Source organism: Scyliorhinus torazame, chromosome 6 (assembly GCF_047496885.1).
Source record: "Scyliorhinus torazame isolate Kashiwa2021f chromosome 6, sScyTor2.1, whole genome shotgun sequence".
Taxonomy (NCBI): Eukaryota; Metazoa; Chordata; class Chondrichthyes; order Carcharhiniformes; family Scyliorhinidae; genus Scyliorhinus; species Scyliorhinus torazame.
Window position 1 is genome coordinate 162821322 of NC_092712.1, and position 22455 is coordinate 162843776.

The 22455-nt window shown below is 54.2% G+C and overlaps 1 protein-coding gene across 1 annotated transcript in view; it reads left to right on the top strand.

Moving 5' to 3' along the window:
* Positions 1-21289: 21289 nt before the first annotated feature.
* Positions 21290-22455, top strand: part of LOC140425121 (probable acyl-CoA dehydrogenase 6) — a 116720-nt gene continuing 115554 nt past the window's right edge. The window contains exon 1 of the mRNA XM_072509035.1: positions 21290-21480. Coding sequence (XP_072365136.1) covers positions 21319-21480 — 162 coding nt within the window. The 5' untranslated portion in view covers positions 21290-21318. The remainder of the gene's footprint in view (positions 21481-22455) is intronic.

The window sequence follows — 22455 nt, forward strand, 5'->3', positions numbered from 1 at the left end:
GAAAGCAAAGAGTGGGATAAATGGATGTTTTTCTGGTTGGTGATCAGTTGCCAGTGGTGTGCCTCAGGGATCAGTGTTGGGACCGCAATTGTTCACAATTTACATAGATGATCTGGAGTTGGGAACCAAGTGTAATGTGTCAAAGTTCGCAGATGGCACTAAGATGAGTGGTAGAGCAAAGTGTGCAGAGGACACAGAAAGTCTGCAGAGTGATATAGATAGTTTAAATGAGTGGGCAAGAGTACAATGTTGATAAATGTGAGGTCAACCATTTTCGTACGAACAATAGCAAAATGGACTATTATTTAAATGGTAAAAAATTGCACCATGCTGCTGTGCAGAGGGACCTGGGTGTCCTTGTGCATGAATCACAAAAAATTGGTTTGCAGGTGCAGCAAGTAATTAAGAAGGCAGATGGAATTGTATCCTTCATTGCTAGAGGGATAGAGTTTAAAAGCAGGGAGGTTATGTTGCAGCTGCATTGGGTGTTGGTGAGGCCACATCTGGAGTACTGTGCACATTTTTGGTCTCCTTACTTGAGAAAGGATGTACTGCCACTGGAGGGGGTGCAGAGGAGATTCACTAAATTGATTCTGGAGTTGAGAGGATTGACTTATGAGGAGAAACTGAGTAGACTGGGACTATACACATGGAATTTAGAAGAATGAGGGGAGATATTATGGAAACATAAAATTATGAAGGGAATAGATAGGATAGAAGCAAGGAGGTTGTTTCCACTGGCGGGTGAAACTAGAACAAGGGGGAATAGTCTCAAAATAAGTGGGAGCAGATTTCGGACTGAGCTGAGGAGGAACTTTTTCACGCAAAGGCTCGTGTATCTGTGGAATTCTCAGCCCCGTGAAGCAGTTGAGGCTACCTCTTTAAATGTTTTAAAGGCAAAGATGGATTTTTGAGCAGTAAAGGAATTAAGGGTTATGGTGAGCGGGCGGATAAGTGGAGCTGAGTCCTCAAAAAGATCAACCATGATCTTATTGAATGGCAGAACAGGCTTGGGGCCAGCTGGTCTACTCCTGCTCCCAGTTCTTATGTTCTTATGAGCTCTAAAATTGCTGAATGTGACCGGGGATGGAGTCTTATCAGAAAAAGGCAAAATGGTGCATCAGTGGGATTTCTCACAGAATTTTGAATCTTAAGCAAATCCCGCTGATTCGCTCACCCCAGGAAAACGTAATTGCTGCAATTAATGGGGAGCTCCATTTAAATGCCTCCCTGGCAGTGCCCAGCACTTCACATCCATTGCAGGTGAGATGGCAGCTAGGAAGCCTGCTCCAAGATTTTCTCAGGGAGCCCTGACCAGGGGGAGGGGGTGGGAAGGGGATGGTTGTGTGGGATGCCTGTGTCACTGGCCAGTCTCCCTAGCCAGTGAACCTGGAGGCGATTAGAGGGTCCCGTGCGGGCTGGCCCAGGCACACAGGGTGTACGGCATACCATGTCTGCCCGGGCCCCATGACCTGCCCATCCTCCCCCTCCCCCACATCCTCCTCATCGGAGAAGGACTGCCGTTCATCCCCCAAACACGCCACCCCTCTGCTGTGTGATGAAGTGGAGGATGCAGAAGGCTACCACGATGTGGGAGAATCACCTGGAGCTATACTGGAGGGCACCTTCAGAGCATCCAGCTGAATCGGATCATCAGGATGCTGAAGCACTGCTTGTTACTCAGTAGAGTGTGCGAACCACATCAGGTTAAGTAGTGTAAAATAAATTAGTTTTGATTTAAACATATAGTTTTATGTTCTTTGTCAACACTACATCTTTGGCTATCTTGGAGAACAAAACAAGGAACATAACATGATACCAATAGTGGACATTTCTACTAACATGTACCAGGAGATTACTGAAGTAATTTCGTTAGAAAATACTTAGTCTCTAAGAAAAAAAAACTAACATGTGTTCAGACTTCGGCGGCAAGAGAGTTTCCAGATTGGTTAATTCATCGCACACAGACAAGTCCCGACCGAATGAAGAAACTGCAAAGTCTGCGACAGCTCAGGATTTCTGGTAAAATTGATGTAAACTGGAAAATATTTAAGCAGCAATTTCAACTATCCCTCTATGCCTCAGATTTAGATAATGTCAGTGATAACAGAAAACTCACGTTATTTTTAACAATGGCTGGACCACAGGCTTCAGAACTCTTTCCAATTCTCCACGGAAGAAGATAAAAATAAATATAATATTGTGATTGAAAAATTTACCTTCATTGTAAAGCTCAAATTAATGAGACGGATGAAAGGTTTATCTTCAAGAAGAGAGTGCAAAAAGATGGGGAATCCGTAGATAGTTTCATAACAGACTTAAAGTTAAAATCACAAACCTGTAACTTCTCTACATTGTCAGACTCTATGATCAGAGATCAAATCATTTTTGGCATCACAGATGAGAAACTCAGAGAACATTTATTAAGCCAAAAACATTTAAAACTAGAAGATGTTATTGAGATGCGTCGAGTGAATGAAACTTCTAAAAATCAGGGATCTGGGGCGTCATTCTCCGACCCCCCGTCGGGTCGGAGAATGGCCGTTGGCCGCCGTGAATCCCGCCCCCGCCCCCGCCAAAGTCTCTGAAGGGAGAAAAGTCGGCGGGGCGTTAATGGCGCCGCTGCCGCGGAGAATGTCACGGGTCTGCGCAAGGCAGCCAATTTTCGGCCTGCCGATATTCTCCCTTCCGGATGGGCCGAAGTCCCGTCGACGTGATGACCGTTCACGTCGACGTGAATCAAACCTCCTTTTCATCGGCGTGACCCGGTGCTCCAGGCTCACGCCGACCAGCGTGGAGGTGAGTGACGGCCTGGGGGGTTGGCTCTGGGCAGGAAATGGCGTGGCCGCAGACTGATTGCGTGAGGAGAGGTGTGTCTCGGCTTGTGTGTGTGTGTGCGGCGGGGGTGGGGGGGTGGTTAGAGTAGGCTGGGCTCCGGGGGAGTGCCGGGAGGGGGTCCGTGCTGGGGTGGAGGTTGGGGGGGGGTCCGTGCCGGGGTGGAGGTTGGGGGTTCGGGGGGGGGTCCGTGCTGGGGTGGAGGTTGGGGAGGGGGTCCGTGCTGGGGTGGAGGTTGGGGGTTGGGGAGGGGGTCCGTGCCGGGGTGGAGGTTGGGGGGGGGGTCCATGCTGGGGTGGAGGTTGGGGGTTGGGGGGGTCCGTGCTGGGGTGGAGGTTGGGGAGGGGGTCCGTGCCGGGGTGGAGGTTGGGGGGGGGTCCGTGCCGGGGTGGAGGTTGGGGGTTGGGGGGGGGTCCGTGCTGGGGTGGAGGTTGGGGGTTGGGGAGGGGGTCCGTGCCGGGGTGGAGGTTGGGGGGGAGTCCGTGCTGGGGTGGAGGTTGGGGGTTGGGGGGGGTCCGTGCTGGGGTGGAGGTTGGGGGTTGGGGAGGGGGTCCGTGCCGGGGTGGAGGTTGGGGGGGGGGTCCGTGCTGGGGTGGAGGTTGGGGTTTGGGGGGGGGTCCGTGCTGGGGTGGAGGTTGGGGGTTGGGGAGGGGGTCCGTGCCGGGGTGGAGGTTGGGGGGGGGTCCGTGCTGGGGTGGAGGTTGGGGGTTGGGGAGGGGGTCCGTGCTGGGGTGGAGGTTGGCGGGGGTCCGTGCCGGGGTGGAGGTTGGGGGTTAGGGGGGGGTCCGTGCCGGGGTGGAGGTTGGGGGGGGGGGTCCGTGCTGGGGTGGAGGTTGGGGGTTGGGGAGGGGGTCTGTGCCGGGGTGGAGGTTGGGGGGGGGGTCCGTGCTGGGGTGGAGGTTGGGGGTTGGGGGGGGTCCGTGCTGGGGTGGAGGTTGGGGAGGGGGTCCGTGCCGGGGTGGAGGTTGGGGGGGGGGGTCCGTGCCGGGGTGGAGGTTGGGGGTTGGGGGGGGTCCGTGCTGGGGTGGAGGTTGGGGAGGGGGTCCGTGCCGTGGTGGGTGATGGGAGGGCAAATGAGTTGGTCCACCTGGCCAGGTGCCAGCCTCCAACAGTTGGACCCATGCGGTCCATGCCACCTGGCTGGGGGGAGGAGGGGATATGGGCAATGATGACATGTCGTCGTTCCCCTCCCCCCCACCAGGCCGTCATGTTTTCAGACCATCCAGCGATGTTGGCCGCCGTGGTGGCAGCCGCTCATGTCTATGTTGCCCTGGATGAGGAGGAGGAGGAGGAGGAGGAGGAGGAGCGTGCCAGAGAGGCGGCGCAGGCTGCCGCAGAGGGGCAGGCGGCAGCCGCCCAGGCTGGAGGGACACCTGACCGACAGGACGAGGAGGGGGAGGAGGACGTCGCGGCCCCACGGCAATGGAGGCATCCGAGGGCGCCCCGTGTGTACCGGCCCCGGCAGTCATACCAGGACCTCACGGACCGGGAATGCAGGAGGAGACTCCGGATGAGCCGGGAAACCGTGGCACACATCTGCCACCTGCTGGCACACCTGTCACCGCGTGGCACTGGCGGGGGACACCCTCTCCCCGTGTCCGTCAAGGTTACGGTGGCCCTGAACTTTTATGCAACGGGGTCATTCCAGGCACCGAGTGGGGACCTGTCCGGCATATCGCAGACATCGGTGCATCGGTGCATTCGGGCAGTGACAGATGCCCTTTATGCCATGGCGCACCGCTACATCCGCTTCCCCGTGGACCGGGCCAGCCAAGATGCCCGGGCCGTGGGCTTCTCTGCCGTTGCCGGGTTCCCCATGGTCCAGGGCGCGATCGATGGGATGCACGTCGCCGTGCGGCCACCTGCAGAGAACAGGGCCGTGTTCACTAATAGGAAGGGGACCTATTCAATGAACGTACAGGTGGTCTGCGACCACCGCATGATGATCCTGCACATCTGCGCCCGTCACCCAGGCAGTGTACACGACTCATTCGTGTTGTCGCGGTCATCCATCCCCGGCATGTACGAGGGACGCCATCCCCGGCTGAGGGGCTGGTTGCTGGGCGACAGGGGCTACCCATTGCGATCGTGGCTGATGACGCCTATACGGAGGCCACGCAATGAGGCGGAGAACCGCTACAATGATGCCCATGTAGCGACAAGGGGAGTGATCGAGAGGTGCTTTGGCGTGCTGAAGATGCGTTTCAGGTGCCTGGACCTCTCTGGGGGCGCCCTCCAGTATCGGTCAGATAGGGCCGGCCGCATCATTGTGGTGTGCTGCGTCCTGCACAACATAGCCCAGCAGAGGGGCGATGTGCCGCAGGCAGAGGAGGGCGGAGTGGAGGAGCAGCAGGAAGAGGCCCAGTCCTCCCCAGATGAGGGGGATGGGGGCAATGGTCAGGGCAGACGGGGTAGACACAGACGGGTGGCTGTCCACCGTTACCGGCTGGCCCAGCGGGCACGGGACAGACTGATAGACGCCCGCTTCACTGACTAGATGGGCGTGGGAATCGGGTAGTATGGCCACAGACCGCACACCATGACAACAGCCGACCACCCACACCCCCCACCCATCCACCCACCCAGCACCCTCACCCCCCTCCCCAACCCCACACACCCCACCCGCATGCACACCACCCCCCCACTCACAATTGCCGATCCACCGGCGGCACAACGGGCCGGGCTCACCCAGTTGCGGGTGGACGCGTGTCTATCGCAGGCCATGGAGAATGATGACAACCCGCCTCCGATGAGCTCCTGGCTCTACATCGTTGGACTATGTCTGACCCATGGCCACAGTACCACCATCCACCCGGACCATCCCTGCATGCGGCTGTGACACTGCAGCGCACGGTCCCGTCCTCTGCCCGGGGGATGTTGATGGCGGCCCAGGGGGAAGGGGGCAGACTCACCTGAGGCTGAGGTAAGACCACCCCTCACACACACACTTGCGCTCAACGTACATGACACCCCCGCACACTTTGGACAGAGCACAAAGGCAGCTTCGGTAGGTGTAACATTGACTTTAATAACCAAAGGAGTTCATGCACGTGCCCTAGCGCCTAAAACTCATCTGTGCCCTGCACCCGTGCCAACTTACTCAGTGTCTAATTGTTTGGCCTTACGGGCCCTTTGACTACGTCTACGTGGTTCCCCAGACGGTACAGCAGAACTGGAGGTGGACTCCTGTGATTCCTGCCCTCTGACACTGGATCCCTTTGGCGGCCGTTTCATGGGGCGTCCTGGCCTAGATGGGCCAGGCTGCGGCCCGGGCGACTGGGATGGCGAGCTGCCAGCCTGTCCTGCCCGTTGCCCACCCGATGCACCTGGGACGGGAGGGGGGGAGTCCGAGGTGTCGCGGTGTACCGGGACCTCCCCTACAGAGGGAGCCGGGACGGACCACACCACCTCCTCCTCCCTCGGGGTGCCCGATGGCCCCCAGGCCTCTACATGGGTGGGGGATGCGAACGGACTGGCCATCCGATGCGCCCCCGACATCTGGCGCTGCCAGTCCTGGAGGCCCGTGCTGGTATCGACAGGGGTCTGCAGGTTTGCAGCCATGGAGCCCAGGGGGTTGTCGAACCCTGTCTGTGACAGTGCGACGCCGGCTCGCACATGGCCACTGGCGCCGATGCCCTCAGCGATGGCCTGCTGAGACTGGGCCATGGCCTGCAGAGACTGGGCCATGGCCTGCAGAGACTGGGCTATGGCCTGCTGAGACTGGGCCATGGCCTGCTGAGACTGGGCCATGGCCTGCTGAGACTGGGCTATGGCGTTGAGCGCCTCTGCCATCTGGCGCTGGCACTGGCTCATGGCCTCCTGTGAGAGGGCAGCCATTTCCTGGGCCACAGACGCCGCCTGCACGGAAGGCCCCAGGCCTCGCAAACCGTTCCCCATGTCTGACACCGTCGCACCCATTGCCTCCACCGCGGACGCCACCCGTGCAGTGTCAGCCTGGGTGGCATGCATGACCGGGACCACTCCCAGCTCCTGGACGCGGGTGGACTCCTCCACCTGCGACCGCAGCCGCCGCAAGCCACCCGTCACCCTATTCGCTCGTCTCCGTGTCGGTGGTTGCATCGGATCTATGTGTGGGTGTGGTAACAGCAGGAACCCGGGATCCATCTGGGCGGCAGATGTTCGCTTGGCCTGGGCTGCCCTCCGACCGCCTGGTCCCTCTGCTGCTCCTACCTCCACCTGCTGTACCGGGACGGCTGTGTTGTGCGCACCAGTGAGTGTACCAGACGCCTCATCACTAAAGTGCCCAACCGTGGTGAGTGTTTCTGCGATGGTGGAGGGTGTTGGTGACAGCAGTGGCGTTGTGTCGTGCTCTTCGTCCCACTCTGAGTCCATGGCACTTTGGGGTGGGGGTTCGTCTCCACCCATCCACTCTGAGTCACTGTCCGGTATTTCGTCTTCCCGGGTAGGGGTGTCCCGGGTAGTGCTGTCCCGGGTAGTGCTGTCCCGGGTAGTGCTGTCCCGGGTAGGGGTGTCCTGGGTAGTGGTGTCCCGGGTAGGGGTGTCCTGGGTAGTGGTGTCCCGGGTAGGGGTGTCCTGGATAGTGGTGTCCTGGGTAGTGGTGTCCTGGCTCGGATGTGACGGGGGCCTGTGGCTGCCCCCCTCATCGCTGGGGGGTCGCTCCCGCACGTGACGGGGGTGTCGTCTCCCTGTTGCTCCAGGTCTCTCCGTCACCCGTGGTGTGCGAGGGGCATCCTGCGGGCGTCGCATGCTGGAGGGTGCGGGTCTCTCCGTCTCCCGTGGTCTCCGAGGGGCATCCTGCGGGCATCGCATGCTGGAGGGTGCGGGTCTCTCCGTCTCCTGTGGTCTCCGAGGGGCATCCTGCGGGCGGTGTGCATCTGCGGGGATGGGTGCCTGGACGTTTGGTCCTGCGATACACAATGAAGCATGCATGGTTAGACATCAGGCAGTGATCAGGTGATACGGGGGAGGGGATACAGGGGAGGGGGATATAGGGGAGGGGGGATATGGGGACGGGCTGTTGGTGGCTCACTTGCTCGTGGGGCCCCGACCTCTGCATCAGCAACCTCCCGGTCCTCAGGTCCGCCAGCCAGTTCCAGGGCCCTTTCCTCGTGTACGGTCAGTGGCCTCTCATCAGCGGGCCCTCCTCCAGTCCTCACATGCTCCCTATTGTTGTGTGCGCGCTTCTCCTGTGAGGGGGGGGGGGGGGGGGTGGTGGCAGGGGTAAAAGGCAACAGTGTTAGGCAGGTATATGAATGCACGCCATCGGTTGCGTGTGCATTGCAGAGGTTAAGGTTAGGGCTGGATTCACTGGGGGATATGGGAGAGGGGGGAATATGGGGGATATGGGGGAGGGGGGATAATAGGGAGGGGGGATATGGGGGATATGGGGGAGGGGGGATATGGGGGAGGGGGGATATGGGGGAGGGGGAATATGGGGGATTGGGGATATGGGGGAGGGGGGATATGGGGGAGGGGGGATATGGGGGAGGGGGGTATGGGGGAGGGGGGATATGGGGAGGGGGGATATGGGGGAGGGGGGATATGGGGGAGGGGAGATATGGGGAGGGGGGATATGGGGGAGGGGGGATATGGGGGAGGTGGGTATGGGGGAGGGGGATATGGGGGAGGGAGGGATATGGGGGAGGGGGGATATGGGGGATATGGGGGAGGGGGGATATGGGGGAGGGGGGATATGGGGGAGGGGGATATGGGGCAGGGGGGATATGGGGGAGGGGGGTATGGGGGAGGGGGGATATGGGGGAGGGGGGATATGGGGGAGGGGGGGATATGGGGGAGGGGGGATATGGGGGATATGGGGAGGGGGGATATGGGGGAGGGGGGATATGGGGGAGGGGGAGATATGGGGGATATGGGGGAGGGGGGATATGGGGGAGGGGGGGATATGGGGGATATGGGGGAGGGGGGATATGGGGAGGGGGGGATATGGGGGATATGGGGGAGGCTCACCCTGCCTGCTCTGACGAGGTCGTTCACCTTCTTGTGGCACTGGGTGCCTGTCCGTGGTGTTAGGGCCACAGCGGTGACGGCCTCTGCCACTTCCCTCCACAGACGCTGGCTGTGGCGTGGGGCAACTCTGCGGCCGTGCCCGGGATACAGGGCGTCCCTCCTCTGCTCCACCGCGTCCAGGAGCGCCTCCACATCGCGTGACTCGAACCTCGGGGCTGAGCGACGGCCAGCCATCCAGTCGGGCGTTGCGGTCGGGTGTTCCGGTCGGGTGGGGGGGAGCTGCGCGGCCTTATGAGCCGTCACGCCGTGCAGCGCATATGACGCTGCACGGCGTGAACCACTGCGCAAGCGCGGATCCCGTCACGTCGCTGCTAGCCCATTTCGGGCTGGAGACTATCGGCCCATTTTTATGACGTGACGCAAGTGGGATTTGCGCCGTTTTTTGCACCGATCGGCGGACTTTCCGCCGATAACGGAGAATTTCGCCCCTGAATCCCGCACCGCCACTCCGACGCCGGCTGCCGAATTCTCCGGCGCCGGTTTTCGGGCGGGGGTGGGGATCGCGCCATGCCGATTGGGGGCCGTTGGCAGTGGACCCCCCGGCAATTCTCCGGCCACCCGCTTTCGGCCAGTCCTGCCGGCGTGAAATGGACATGGTCCATCCCGGTGGGACCTGGCTTGTCGGCCATCTAGCGGGGTTCTCGGGGGAGCGCGGGGGGCATCCGGCCCCGGGGGGGGGGGGAGGCCCCCATGGTGGCTTGGCCTGTGATCGGGGCCCACCGATCTGCGGGCAGGCCTCTGCCGTGGGGGCACTCTTTCCCTCCGCGTCGGCCTCTGTAAGGCTCCGCGATGGCCGACGCAGAGAAGAAATCCTCTGCGCATGCGCAGGAAACACGCCGGCGGTTCTGCACATGCGCCAGAACACGCTGGCAGTCCTGCGTATGCGCCAACTCGTGCTCCCAGAGTCGATTAGGCAGGACGTCTCATGCCCGTTGATGAATACGGTCGTCGTAGCAGTTGAGAGTTTTGAGGCCGAGACTGATCCAGAGTCACGCTCCCGACCACGCAGCAGCCCCCTGGGCAGCGTGGAACCCCTCCGTGGCCGACCCCGAGACGTCCCCCATTCCCCACAGACCTGCGCTGCAAGGCGGCCTGGCAACTCTGAGGGGCCCCGCTGCTACTTTTGCGGGCAGGCCAAGCAGCCCCGCCAGCACTGCCCGGCCCGCGCGTCCACCTGCAAGGGATGCGGCAAAAAGGGCCATTTCGTGGGGATATGCCAGGCCCGAGCAGTGGCCGCAATCTCCAGCGACGAATGCTGACCGCAACCACAGACTTCTCTATGGGCCCCGTGCAGCCAGCAGTTGCCACCACCTCCATATCCCAGGGCCACGTGCGTACCCCGGGCGCCGCCATCTTGTTCAGCGGATGCCACATTGGAGGGATGGGCGCCGCCATTTCATGCACCCCCAGCCATGTACGACCAATGGGAGACGCCATCTTGGATGAACCCCCAGGACCCCAGCGCGGCTGCCCACACACTGCCCGAACAGAACTCTCAACTGCTGCGATTGGCCTCGGTGACTCTGGATCAGTCTCGGCCTCGAACATTCTCAACCGCTACGACGACCGTATTCACCAACGGGCACGAGACGTCCTGCCTAATCGACTCTGGGAGCACGGAGAGCTTTATACACCCTGACACGGTAAGGCGCTGTTCTTTCCTCATCCACCCCGTTAATCAAAAAATCTCACTGGCCTTCGGTTCACACTCAGTGGAAATAAAGGGGTTTTGTGTAGCAAACCTCACAGTCCAGGGAAGGGAGTTCAAAAATTTCCATCTCTACGTCCTTCCCCATCTCTGCACGGCTACACTCCTGGGTTTAGACTTCCAGTGTAACCTTCAAAGTCTGACCTTCCAATTCGGCAGCCCTATATCCCTTACTGTCTGTGGCCTCGCAACCCTTAAGGTCGACCCGCCTTCCCTGTTTGCGAACCTCACCCCGGATTGCAAACCCGTCGCCACCAGGAGCAGACGCTACAGTGCCCAGGACCGGATCTTCATTAGGTCAGAGGTCCAAAGGCTATTGAGCGAAGGGGTCATTGAAGCCAGTAACAGCCCCTGGAGAGCTCAAGTAGTGGTGGTAAAGACCGGGGAGATGCATAGGATGGTCATCGACGACAGTCAAACCATCAACAGTTTACGCTGCTGGACGCGTACCCTCTCCCCCGCATATCCGACCTGGCAAACAGGATCGCGCATTATAAGGTCTTCTCCACGGTGGATCTCAAGTCCGCCTACCACCAGCTCCCCATCCGCACTAGTGACCGCAAATACACTGCCTTTGAGGCAGATGGGTGGCTCTATCACTTCTTAAGGGTTCCCTTCGGTGTCACCAACAGGGTCTCGGTCTTCCAGTGCGAGATGGACCGAATGGTTGACCGGTACGGTTTACGGGAAACATTCCCGTATCTCGATAATGTCACCATCTGCGGCTACGACCAGCAGGACCACGACACCAACCTCTGAAAATTTCTCCAGACCGCTAAAATCCTTAATCTCACATATAACGAAGATAAATGCGTGTTCAGCACCGACCGTCTCAACATTCTCGGCTACGTAGTGCGAAATGGAGTTATAGGCCCCGACCCTGAACACATGCGCCCCCTTATGGAGTTCCCCCTCCCTCAATGCTCCAAGGCCCTGAAACGCTGCCTAGGGCTTTTTAGCTACTACGCTCAGTGGGTCCCTAACTACGCGGACAGGCCGTCCCCTGATCCAATAGACACTACAGTGTTATCACTGGCAGGAAGGTGTCATTACAGATTGGCAAGTCCTAATTACCATTAATAATGTAGATGTTGGAATTAATAAGTAAGAAGTTTTACAACACCAGGTTAAAGTCCAACAGGTTTGTTTTGATGTCACTAGCTTTCGGAGCGCTGCTCCTTCCTCAGGTGAATGAAGAGGTATGTTCCAGAAACATATATATATATATATATATATATATATATAGACAGATTCAAAGATGCCAGACAATGCTTGGAATGCGAGTAACATTTTTTCAACATTCATCAGGTATTTTGATGGTAAGTTTTCTTTAATACAAATTCTGTATGGTTTGTAGTTGTGAGTGAGATATTTTTCATTTGGTTTTATGCTTCTTGGTGGAAGCTGTAAAACCAATGCCAACCCCCTCCCCCGGTGCTGTATAATTTACAGAATATAACAAAGTCTGTATCAGTATAATCCAATAATTGGGTTTACTTTTGCACATGCCTGATGAACAAAATCTCCAATAATGAAAATAAATTCCCTCTTTCATTCCATTTCTGAAGACCTTTGTATCATGTGACTGTAACAGCTTTGCATTGAAGCTGCCAGGTGAGGAGGGGTCGAATGGCTCCCTTGATTTCCATTTGACCACACATTGTTATTTGAAAAGTATGTACTCGCCGATTAACGGGGTACTTAACGGTTTACATGCTATGATCATAAAATATAACAAAGCGGCAGGTTTTCTTGAGTTTAACAAAGAGGTTAGTTTTATTATATTTAAACCCAAGTACAGTAATAAAATATACACCAACCTTCATAAAGAAATACAAATTATAGAGTGGAGAAGGATAGGTGCCCAAATTAAGAGTCCATAAAACAGTAAAAGAATGTACAATTTGTAGTTTGGTGAGTTGGTTGACTTCAGATTGAATTCTTGATGCTTAAAGACATAGAGAGCAGAGTTGATTTTTGTTCTGGAGGTAGTAGATCTGGGTTGAATTCTTTAAAAAAACAAGTCTCTATCGATCGTAGGGCACCCCTGGATGATTACAGTCAACAAACGAGGCTCAATGTTTACCAGGCAGTTTCAAGAAAGGAAAGAGGCAGACAGGACTAACCCAACTTAGAGCTTCTCAATAAGCAGTTCGTCCCTCAGTTCTGCTGAGAAAACATGATCTTACGGAATTGTCATGTGACCTTCCTTCTCCAACTGGCAGGTGGATTTAAAAAAGTAATTGCCCATGTATTTGAAAGGTGGCTTGATTAGCTTGTGATGTGGAGATGCCAGCGTTGGACTGGGGTGGACAAAGTAAGAGATCTTACAACACCAGGTTAAAGTCCAACAGGTTTGTTTGGAATCACTAACTTTCGGAGCCCGAAAGCTAGTGATTCCAAATAAACTTGCTGGACTTTGACCTGGTGTTGTAAGACCTCTTATTGATTAGCTCAAGTCTGGATGCTAATTTAGCCAGAGTTCCATTATCCAAGTGATTAGTCTCAATTGCCTGTGTCCAAAAGTTGAATACCTAATATATAGATGCCATGTTAATAAGACAGAAGATGCAAGTCATTCACACATCCCTGAACTCATCGTCTTTGATGGATTTTGCACACAGACCGACTGCACTAATGAATTGTAAAGTGCAACAAAATGCAAATTGGGATTAGCCATTTTGGGCTGTCCGTTCAAATCACTTTAGTCTCTGTGCCTTTAAAAAGTATTTTTAAAAGTTCACAGTTTCTAGACAATGGATTAAATATCTTAGGGGCAGCACGGTAGCATTGTGGATAGCACAATTGCTTCACAGCTCCAGGATCCAGGTTCAATTCCGGCTTGGGTCACTGTCTGTGCGGAGTCTGCACATCCTCCCCGTGTGTGCGTGGGTTTCCTACGGTTTCCTCCCACAGTCCAAAGATGTGCAGGTTAGGTGGATTGGCCGTGATAAATTGCCCTTAGTGTTGGGTGGGGTTGCTGGGTTGTGGGGATAGGGTGGAGGTGTTGACCTTGGGTAGGGTGCTCTTTCCAAGAGCCGGTGCAGACTCGATGGGCCGAATGGCCTCCTTCTGCACTGTAAATTCTATGATAAGATAATCTATGATAAATATCATTATTTGGCATAAAGCACATCTTCATAATAGCATCTTAAGTCATGAGAGTGCATGGAAATATTTATTTGTGAAATAATTATTTTTAAAAATCTTTCAACGTGGAGCCCACAACAAAATCCTTAAAATACTATAATTATTTTAAATGTTCATAACTTGGGGCATCCGAAAGTGCTTTACAACCAGTAAAATGCTTTTGAAGTGTAGTCACTGTTGTAAGGTAGGAAATGATGCACCCAGTGTGCTTCCAATAAACTCCCAGAAACAACATGATAATGACCAAACTGTTGTTTTTATTATATTGGTTAAGGAACAAATGTTAGCCAGGGCATTGGATTGAACTCTTGTCATATGATATTTATGTGAAAAACAAATGGCATTCCTTGAAATCAAACTTTTGCCACAGAAGAGTTCCTGGAACAATTCTGGCACACAATAAATTTCTAATAGCTCATTACAAACTTTATTAAAGTCACCTTTCCAAAACTTAGGTTTATAAAAATGTTTGTCCATCGATGCTTGTGAAATCACCTTTACTTTCACGATCCTTTTGGAAAAATAAAGAAACAGGCATTTCAGTAGCAGTTCAATAGATTTAGTAAGGGCTGTGTTTGTTCTGTTTTCACAATATCAAGCAAATACATTGCTACATAGAGCTGTCAACATCAGTGAAAGTGTCTGAGTAACATAGACTTTGAACTCATTTACATTCAATTTAGCAGGTTGAATAGCATTTATTTTTCAAAACGAACTGCATCAAAACAGGTTAAACTTTAAACTCAAAATGCACATGTCTCACTCCATTTAGTTGTAATTGAGGTTTTGCAATATATGACTTACCAGATTTTCATTAAAATGCATAGCATGTTTAAACCACCATCTCCTAAAGTGTACAGTAAGAAGTCTTACAACACCAGGTTAAAATCCAACAGGTTTGTTTCGATGTCACTAGCTTTCGGAGAGCTGCTCCTTCCTCAGGTGAATGAAGAGGTATGTTCCAGAAACATATATATAGACAGATTCAAAGATGCCAGACAATGCTTGGAATGCGACCATTAGCAGGTGATTAAATCTTTACAGATCCAGAGATGGGGTAACCCCAGGTTAAAGAGGTGTGAATTGTCTCAAGCCAGGACAGTTGGTAGGATTTCTCAGGCCAGATGGTGAGGGATGAATGTAATGCGAAATGAATCCCAGGTCCCGGTTGATGCTGCACTCATGTGTGCGGAACTTGGCTATAAGCTTCTGCTCGGCGATTCTGCATTGTCGCACGTCCTGAAGGCCGCCTTGGAGAACGCTTACCCGGAGATCAGAGGCTAAATGCCCTTGACTGCTGAAGTGTTCCCTGACTGGAAGGGAACATTCCTGCCTGGTGATTGTCACGCGATGTCCGTTCATTCGTTGTCGCAGCGTCTGCATGGTCTCGCCAATGTACCATGCTTCGGGACATCCTTTCCTGCAGCGTATGAGGTAGACAACGTCGGCCGAGTCGCACGAGTATGTACCGCGTGCCTGGTGGGTGGTGTTCTCACGTGTAATGGTGGTATCCATGTCGATGATCTGGCACATCTTGCAGAGATTGCCATGGCAGGGTTGTGAGGTGTCGTGGTCACTGTTCTGAAGGCTGGGTAGTTTGCTGCAAACAATGGTTTGTTTGAGGTTGCGCGGTTGTTTGAAGGCAAGTAGTGGGGGTGTGGGAATGACCTTGGCAAGATGTTCATCTTCATCGATGACGTGTTGAAGGCTGTGAAGAAGATGTCGTAGTTTCTCCGCTCCGGGAAAGTACTGGACGACGAAGGGTATTCTGTCGGTTGTGTCCCATGTTTGTCTTCTGAGGAGGTCGGTGCGGTTTTTTGCTGTGGCGCGTTGGAACTGTCGATCGATGAGTCGAGCGCCATATCCCGTTCGTACGAGGGCATCTTTCAACGTCTGTAGATGTCTGTTACGCTCCTCCTCGTCTGAGCAGATCCTGTGTATACGGAGAGCTTGTCCATAGGGGATGGCTTCTTTAATGTGTTTAGGGTGGAAGCTGGAGAAGTGGAGCATCGTGAGGTTATCCGTGGGTTTGCGGTAAAGCGAAGTGCTGAGGTGACCGTCCTTGATGGAGACGAGTGTGTCCAAGAATGCAACTGATTTTGGAGAGTAGTCCATGGTGTGTCTGATGGTTGGATGGAACTTATTGATGTCATTGTGTCATCGTTTCAGTGATTCTTCGCCGTGGGTCCAAAGGAAAAAAATGTCATTGATGTATCTGGTGTATAATGTCGGTTGAAGGTCCTGTGCGGTGAGTAGGTCTTGTTCAAACTTGTGCATGAAGATGTTGGCATATTGGGGTGCGAATTTGGTCCCCATGGCTGTTCCGTGCGTCTGGATGAAGAACTTGTTGTCGAAGGTGAAGACGTTGTGATCCAGAATGAAGCAGATGAGTTGCAGAATTGCGTCTGGAGATTGGCAGTTGTCGGTGTTGAGTACTGAGGCTGTTGCAGCAATGCCGTCGTCATGGGGGATGCTGGTATAGAGTGCCGAGACGTCCATTGTGACGAGGAATGTTCAACTGGTCCATGGGTGCTGAGTTTTTGTAGGAAGTCCATCGTGTCGCGACAGAAGCTGGACGTATCTTGTACGATGGGTTTCAAGATGCCCTCAATGTAGCCATAGAGGTTCTCACACAGGGTCCCATTGCCTGAAACGATAGGGCGGCCTGGTGTGTTGGCCTTGTGTATTTTCGGGAGGCAATAGAGATCTCCACTGCGTGGGATGAGAGCACGTAGGGTGCTCTGAAGATCTGGATCCAAGGTCTTGATCAGTCTGTTAAGTTGGTGGATGTGTTCCTTGGTCGGGTCTGCGGGTAACTGTCTGTAGTATTCTTGGTTGTTCAGTTGTCGGTATACTTCTTTGCAGTCGTCCGTTCTGTTCAGTATGACAGTGGCAGCTCCTTTTCTGCTGGTTTGATGACGATGCTGCGGTTGGTCTTGAGAGCGCGGGTGGCATTGCGTTGTGCTTGGGTGACGTTCGGGGCTGTCTTGTGAATGTGAAAGTGTAGGTCTCATTCAGCTATTGGCAACCGCAATGTAAATTTGCCAGAGTTGTAATGTTAAGAATATCTTTTTAAAGCAGGTATTCCCTGCTGTCAGATTTAGTAAATGTACCAGGTTACATTGGGATTGTTGCTACTTTTGGAATGAGCATTGCAAATTGACTCTATGCACCAAAGCAGTTTAGTTCAACCCAGAAGTGAACCACCTACCGCGTATTAAGTTGATCTTTTCTCTACCCCCTAGCTATGACTGTAACATTATTCTGGAGTCTCTCTTATGTGTGGAATGCGTTGTCTGTGTAGCAAGCAAGAAACAATACTTTTCACTGTATACTAATACATGTGACAATAATAAACCAAATCAAAACCAATGTAGTTGTTTTTATGTTCTCGTTTTCATCTCATGAGAGCATGTTTCTCATTTATTTTGTAATCGGCAGTCAGTTTTTTGTATTTTCTTGTTGGTCTGTGAACTCCAACATGTGGTTCCTCAGCAGAGTGTGGCCGTGCCAAGAAGCCAAAGGCTGGAAATTGGACTACATCTGCATATTGGCAGCAAGATGCCAATGCTGGTCTTAACCTCAAATTCAACTTGCTCAAGGGAAAAAACACATCCCAATTTCTACCCTGTCGTGTCAAAATTGGAAGAATGTTTTACATGTGATCATACCATAACACTACTGCTGGAAGGCACTGCTTACTCAAACTCATGACAACAACCAATAGCCATACAGACCTTTCTAGCCGTCCGTCGGGTCAAAATAATTTTTTTCCACAAGTCTAAACCATTTATAATAATAATCTTTATTGTCACAAGTAGGGGCTTTTCACAGTAACTTCATTGAAGCCTGCTTGTGACAATAAGCGATTATTATTATTAATTATACTTATATTAACACTGCAATGAAGTTACTGTGAAAAGGTCCTAGTCGCCACAGTCCGGTGCCTGTTCGGGTACATTGAGGGAGAATTCAGAATGTCCAATTCACCGAACACCACAGGCGGGATTCTTTCAGCCCGGGGCCAGGCCGGCGAATTGTCGGGACTGTTGCGAATTGCGCCCTGCCGCCCCAACGCCGGTCCATTGATTCTCTGGAGAGCGGAGTCGGGGGCCGCTCTCTGGGGCCCCTTCCGGTGATTCTCGGCCCTGGATGGGCCGAGTGGCCACGCAAAAAAAGCCGAGTCCCGCCGTCGGGACCTCGGCGTGGACGCATCCGGGGAGGGGGGGGTGTCTGACCCCGGGGGGGGGGCCCCTCTGCTGTGGCCTGGCCCGCGATCGGGGCCTACCGATCGGCGGGCTGGCCTCTCGGGCTGGGGGCCTCTTTTGTTCCGCGCCGGCCCATGTAGCCCTACGCCATGTTGCGTTGGGGCCGGCGCGGAGAAGGGAGCCACTGCGCATGTGCAGACCCGCGGAGCCCATCTGATGTCGCTATCGGCAGCTGGAGCGGCATGGTTCGCTCCAGTGCCGTGCTGGCCCCGTCAGGGTCAGAATTGCTGCTCCTGAGGCCATGTTGACGCCGTCGAGAAACGCGACGGCATTTATGACGGCGTCAACACTTTGCCTCAGGATCAGAGAATCCTGCCCCTTGTCTTTCAGGACTTGTGGAAGGAAACCGAAGGAAACCCACTCAGTCACATGTAGAACGTGCAGACTCCTCAGACAGTGAGGCAAGCCGGGAATCAAACCTGGGACCCTGGCGCTGTGAACTAGTTATGGGAGATTCATGGATTAAAAACAGCTGCTCAAGAATATTATGAAAGTAGCTCATGACCCGAGAATATGTTCAGGGACAAAGATTGTAAATATACATTTTTAACATTGAAATAAAGTTAGTTTCAATGGTGCAAATAACAAGTTGTACTGTCGGTGTCTGTTCCTGTCTCACTTCTTTCAGATGCATTTTCTCTGAACTAAACCCCAGCATAGGGGCAGGTACTCTCCCCTGCCCTAGTGCCAAATGTTGCAAATCTCCTCCCCTCACGGCCTGGTTCCTTAGGATGATATCCCAAACCCTGATCTAAGTTCATGCAGTGAGCCCTCCCTCTATCTGCATTAATACCAGCAAATGGAGAGACCGTCACCAAAAATCACACTTTTCGTCCTGACCCTGTCCCCTCAACTGACTTTGTCCCGTCTCCCTGCCCTAACCAGGTCCCTCTCCACTCCCCCCACCTGCGCTCACCCCCGTCTCTCTGTGCTGAGCCCCACTCTCGTCTCTCTCTCTCCTGATTCCTGTCTCTCTGCGCTGAATCCCGTCTCGCTTCACTCATCCCCGGCTCTCTGCACTGACCCTACCTCTTTGCACACACCCCATCCCTCTGCAACAACCCTGTCCTACTGTCTCTCCCGGCACTGACCCTGTCTCTCTCTCTCTCTCTCTGCACTGACCCTGTCTCTCTCTCTGCACTGACCCTGTCTCTCTGCACTGACCCTGTCTCTCTCTGCAATGACCCTGTCTCTCTCTGCAATGACCCTGTCTCTCCGCACTGGCCCTGTCTCTCTCTCTGCACTGACCCTGTCTCTCTCTCTGCACTGACCCTGTCTCTCTCTGCAATGACCCTGTCTCTCCGCACTGGCCCTGTCTCTCTCTCCGCACTGGCCCTGTCTCTCTCTCCGCACTGACCCTGTCTTTCTCACTCTCTGCACTGACCCTGTCTCTCTGCACTGACCCTGACTCTCTCTCTGCACTGACCCTGTCTCTCTCTCTGCACTGACCCTGTCTCTCTCTCTGCACTGACCCCGTCTCTCTCTCCGCACTGACCCTGGCTCTCTGCACTGACCCTGACTCTCTCTCTCTCTGCACTGACCCTGGCTCTCTGCACTGACCCTGCTCTCTGCACTGACCCGGACCCTCTCTCCTGCACTGACCCTGTCTCTCTCTCTGCACTGACCCTGTCTGTCCCTCTGCACTGACACTGTCTCTCTCTCTCTCTCTCTGCACTGACCCTGTCTCTCTCTCTGCACTGACCCTGTATCTCTCTCTGCACTGACCCTGTCTCTCTCTCTGCACTGACCCTGTCTCTGCACTGACCCTGTCTCTCTCTCTCTGCACAGACCCTGTCTCTCTCTCTGCACTGACCCTGTCTCTCTCTCTGCACTGACCCTGTCTTTCTCTCTGCACTGACCCTGTCTATCTCTCTGCACTGACCCTGTCTCTCTCTCTGCACTGACCCTGTCTCTCTCTCTGCACTGACCCTGTCTCTCTCGCTGCACTGACCCTGTCTCTCTGCACTAACCCTGTCTCTATCTCTGCACTAACCCTGTCTCTATCTCTGCACTGACCCTGTCTCTCTCTCTGCACTGACCCTGTCTCTCTGCACTGACCCTGTCTCTCTCTCTGCACTAACCCTGTCTCTCTCTCGGCACTGACCCTGTCTCTCTGCACTGATTCTGTCTCTCTCTCTCTCTGCACTGACCCTGTCTCTCTCTCTCTCTGCACTGACCCTGTCTCTCTCTCTGCACTGACCCTGTCTCTCTGCACTGACCCTGTCTCTCTCTCTGCACTGACCCTGTCTCTCTCTCTGCACTGACCCTGTCTCTCTCTCTTCACTGACCCTGTCTCTCTCTCTGCACTGACCCTGTCTCTCTCTCTGCACTGACCCTGTCTCTCTCTCTGCACTAACCCTGTCTCTCTCTCTGCACTGACCCTGTCTCTCTCTCTGCACTGACCCTGTCTCTCTCTCTCTCTGCACTGACCCTGTCTCTCTCTCTCTCTCTGCACTGACCCTGTCTCTCTCTCTCTCTCTGCACTGACCCTGTCTCTCTCTCTCTCTCTCTGCACTGCCCCTGTCTCTCTCTCTCTCTCTGCACTGACCCTGTCTCTCTTTCTGCACTGACCCTGTCTCTCTGCACTGACCCTGTCTCTCTGCACTGACCCTGTGTAGGACCGTCAATATGACGTGAGGCAGGTTGAGGTAATGTCAATTGAAGGCTTTATTAAGCAGAACTTTATCCCCAGCAGCGTGGTTACAGAATGCAGCTGCTGAGGGAAATGGAGGGAAAAACTGGGTTCTTATGCCAGCATTTCTGGATGGAGTCCAGTAGGTGGCAGATCCTATCAGGACCTGGCATCCCTCCACCAATAGCCTGTCGACACGTGGTGTACCGCATTACCCCTAATACATACCACCACACCCTGTCTCTCTCTCTGCACTGACCCAGTCTCTCTGCACTGACCCTGTCTCTCTGCACTGACCCTGTCTCTCTCTCTGCACTGACCCTGTCTCTCTCTCTGCACTGACCCTGTCTCTCTCTCTGCACTGACACTGTCTCTCCCTGCACTGACCCTGTCTCCCTGCACAGACCCCGTCTCTCCGCACAGACCCCGTCTCTCCGCACAGACCCCGTCTCTCTGCACTGACCCTGTCTCTCTGCACTGACCCTGTCTCTCTCTCTGCACTGACCCTGTCTCACTGCACTGACCCTGTCTCTCTCTGCACTGACCCTGTCTCACTGCACTGACCCTGTCTCTCTCTGCACTGCACTGACCCCGTCTCTCTGCACTGACCCTGTCTCTCTCTCTCCGCACTGACCTTGTCTCTCTCACTCTCTGCACTGACCCCTCTGCTCCTTCCTCCCTGTCTCAAGGTCTGCGCATGCCCATTCGCCGGCAACATGGCCTCCAGCTGCTCCCGAGTGTTTATCCGGAGCCCTTTTGCTGGGTTCTGGTCGCGTTGCTACTCCGGGAATGCAGCCCGGGAAACAATTCCGCTTTCAGCTCTGCAGGATATGATCTACACTCAGGAGCATTTCAGCTTGAGGGAGTCCCTTCGAAAGGTACCGGGGACGGGAGGAATGTGGCAGAGAGGGAGGCCCGGTGTGGGATGGGGGGGGCAGAGAGGGAGGCCCGGGGGGGGGGGGGGGTGGGGGGGCAGACGGGAGAGTTAATTCTTCCGCCTTTTGCGGGGTGGCACAGTGGTTAGCACTGCTGCCTCACAGCAGCATGGTCCCGGGTTCAATTCCGGCCTCGGGCGACTGTGGACTTTGCACTTTCTATCCGTGTTGCTGGCTATTATTAATACACCAGTTGAGGCCAAGCCAGCGTTTTGTAAAGATGTTTTTGTATGCCATATCCCGATTTAGAAAGTCCAGGATCTTTATGCTTTACTAGTTACTTGCTTAACCTACCCTCTCACCTTTAAAGATTTGTGTACATATGTACACGAATCTTTGAAGGTGAGGTGTTTGAGGCAGCCGAAATGTGAGGCGGATTCCTGTTTAAACCTATCCTGTTCGGATGGAATTCCACACCATCCCATGCCCCAAAACCTTCATTGGGATTTGTGGTCCCCTAATTTGAGCTGTTTATAGAAAGTCCCTCAGTGCTTTCTGTTCTGCACGGAGTGGGTTGCTGCTGCACACCCTTCACTTCCTCACCCTCATCAGCTGTCTGAACACCTTGTGGTATTGTGTCTCGCCGTTTAGAGGTGGTGGGGTTTGGCCGTGTCAGGAGTCCCCAGTGGAGGTCTTGCGGCATTTAGCCTGTTTTCTATGTGTTTATAAATTGTGCAAGGCTGCTGGTTATTGGTTATTTGAAGGACTGATTTGGTTTAACTTCTGACCCAAGCTCCTGATCGTTGACTCCCAATGTAGAGGGGGACAGGAGAGAGGAGCATTTCCTTGTTAACCTGCTCCTCGCTTGACCAGGGTGACCCCTGCACTCACCCTGGGCTGAGGGCGTCATTCGGCTCAATTCTCTGCTCCTCGTCCAAGGCTACGTTCTCACCAAGGTGTCTCTGTGGAGGCTTGAAG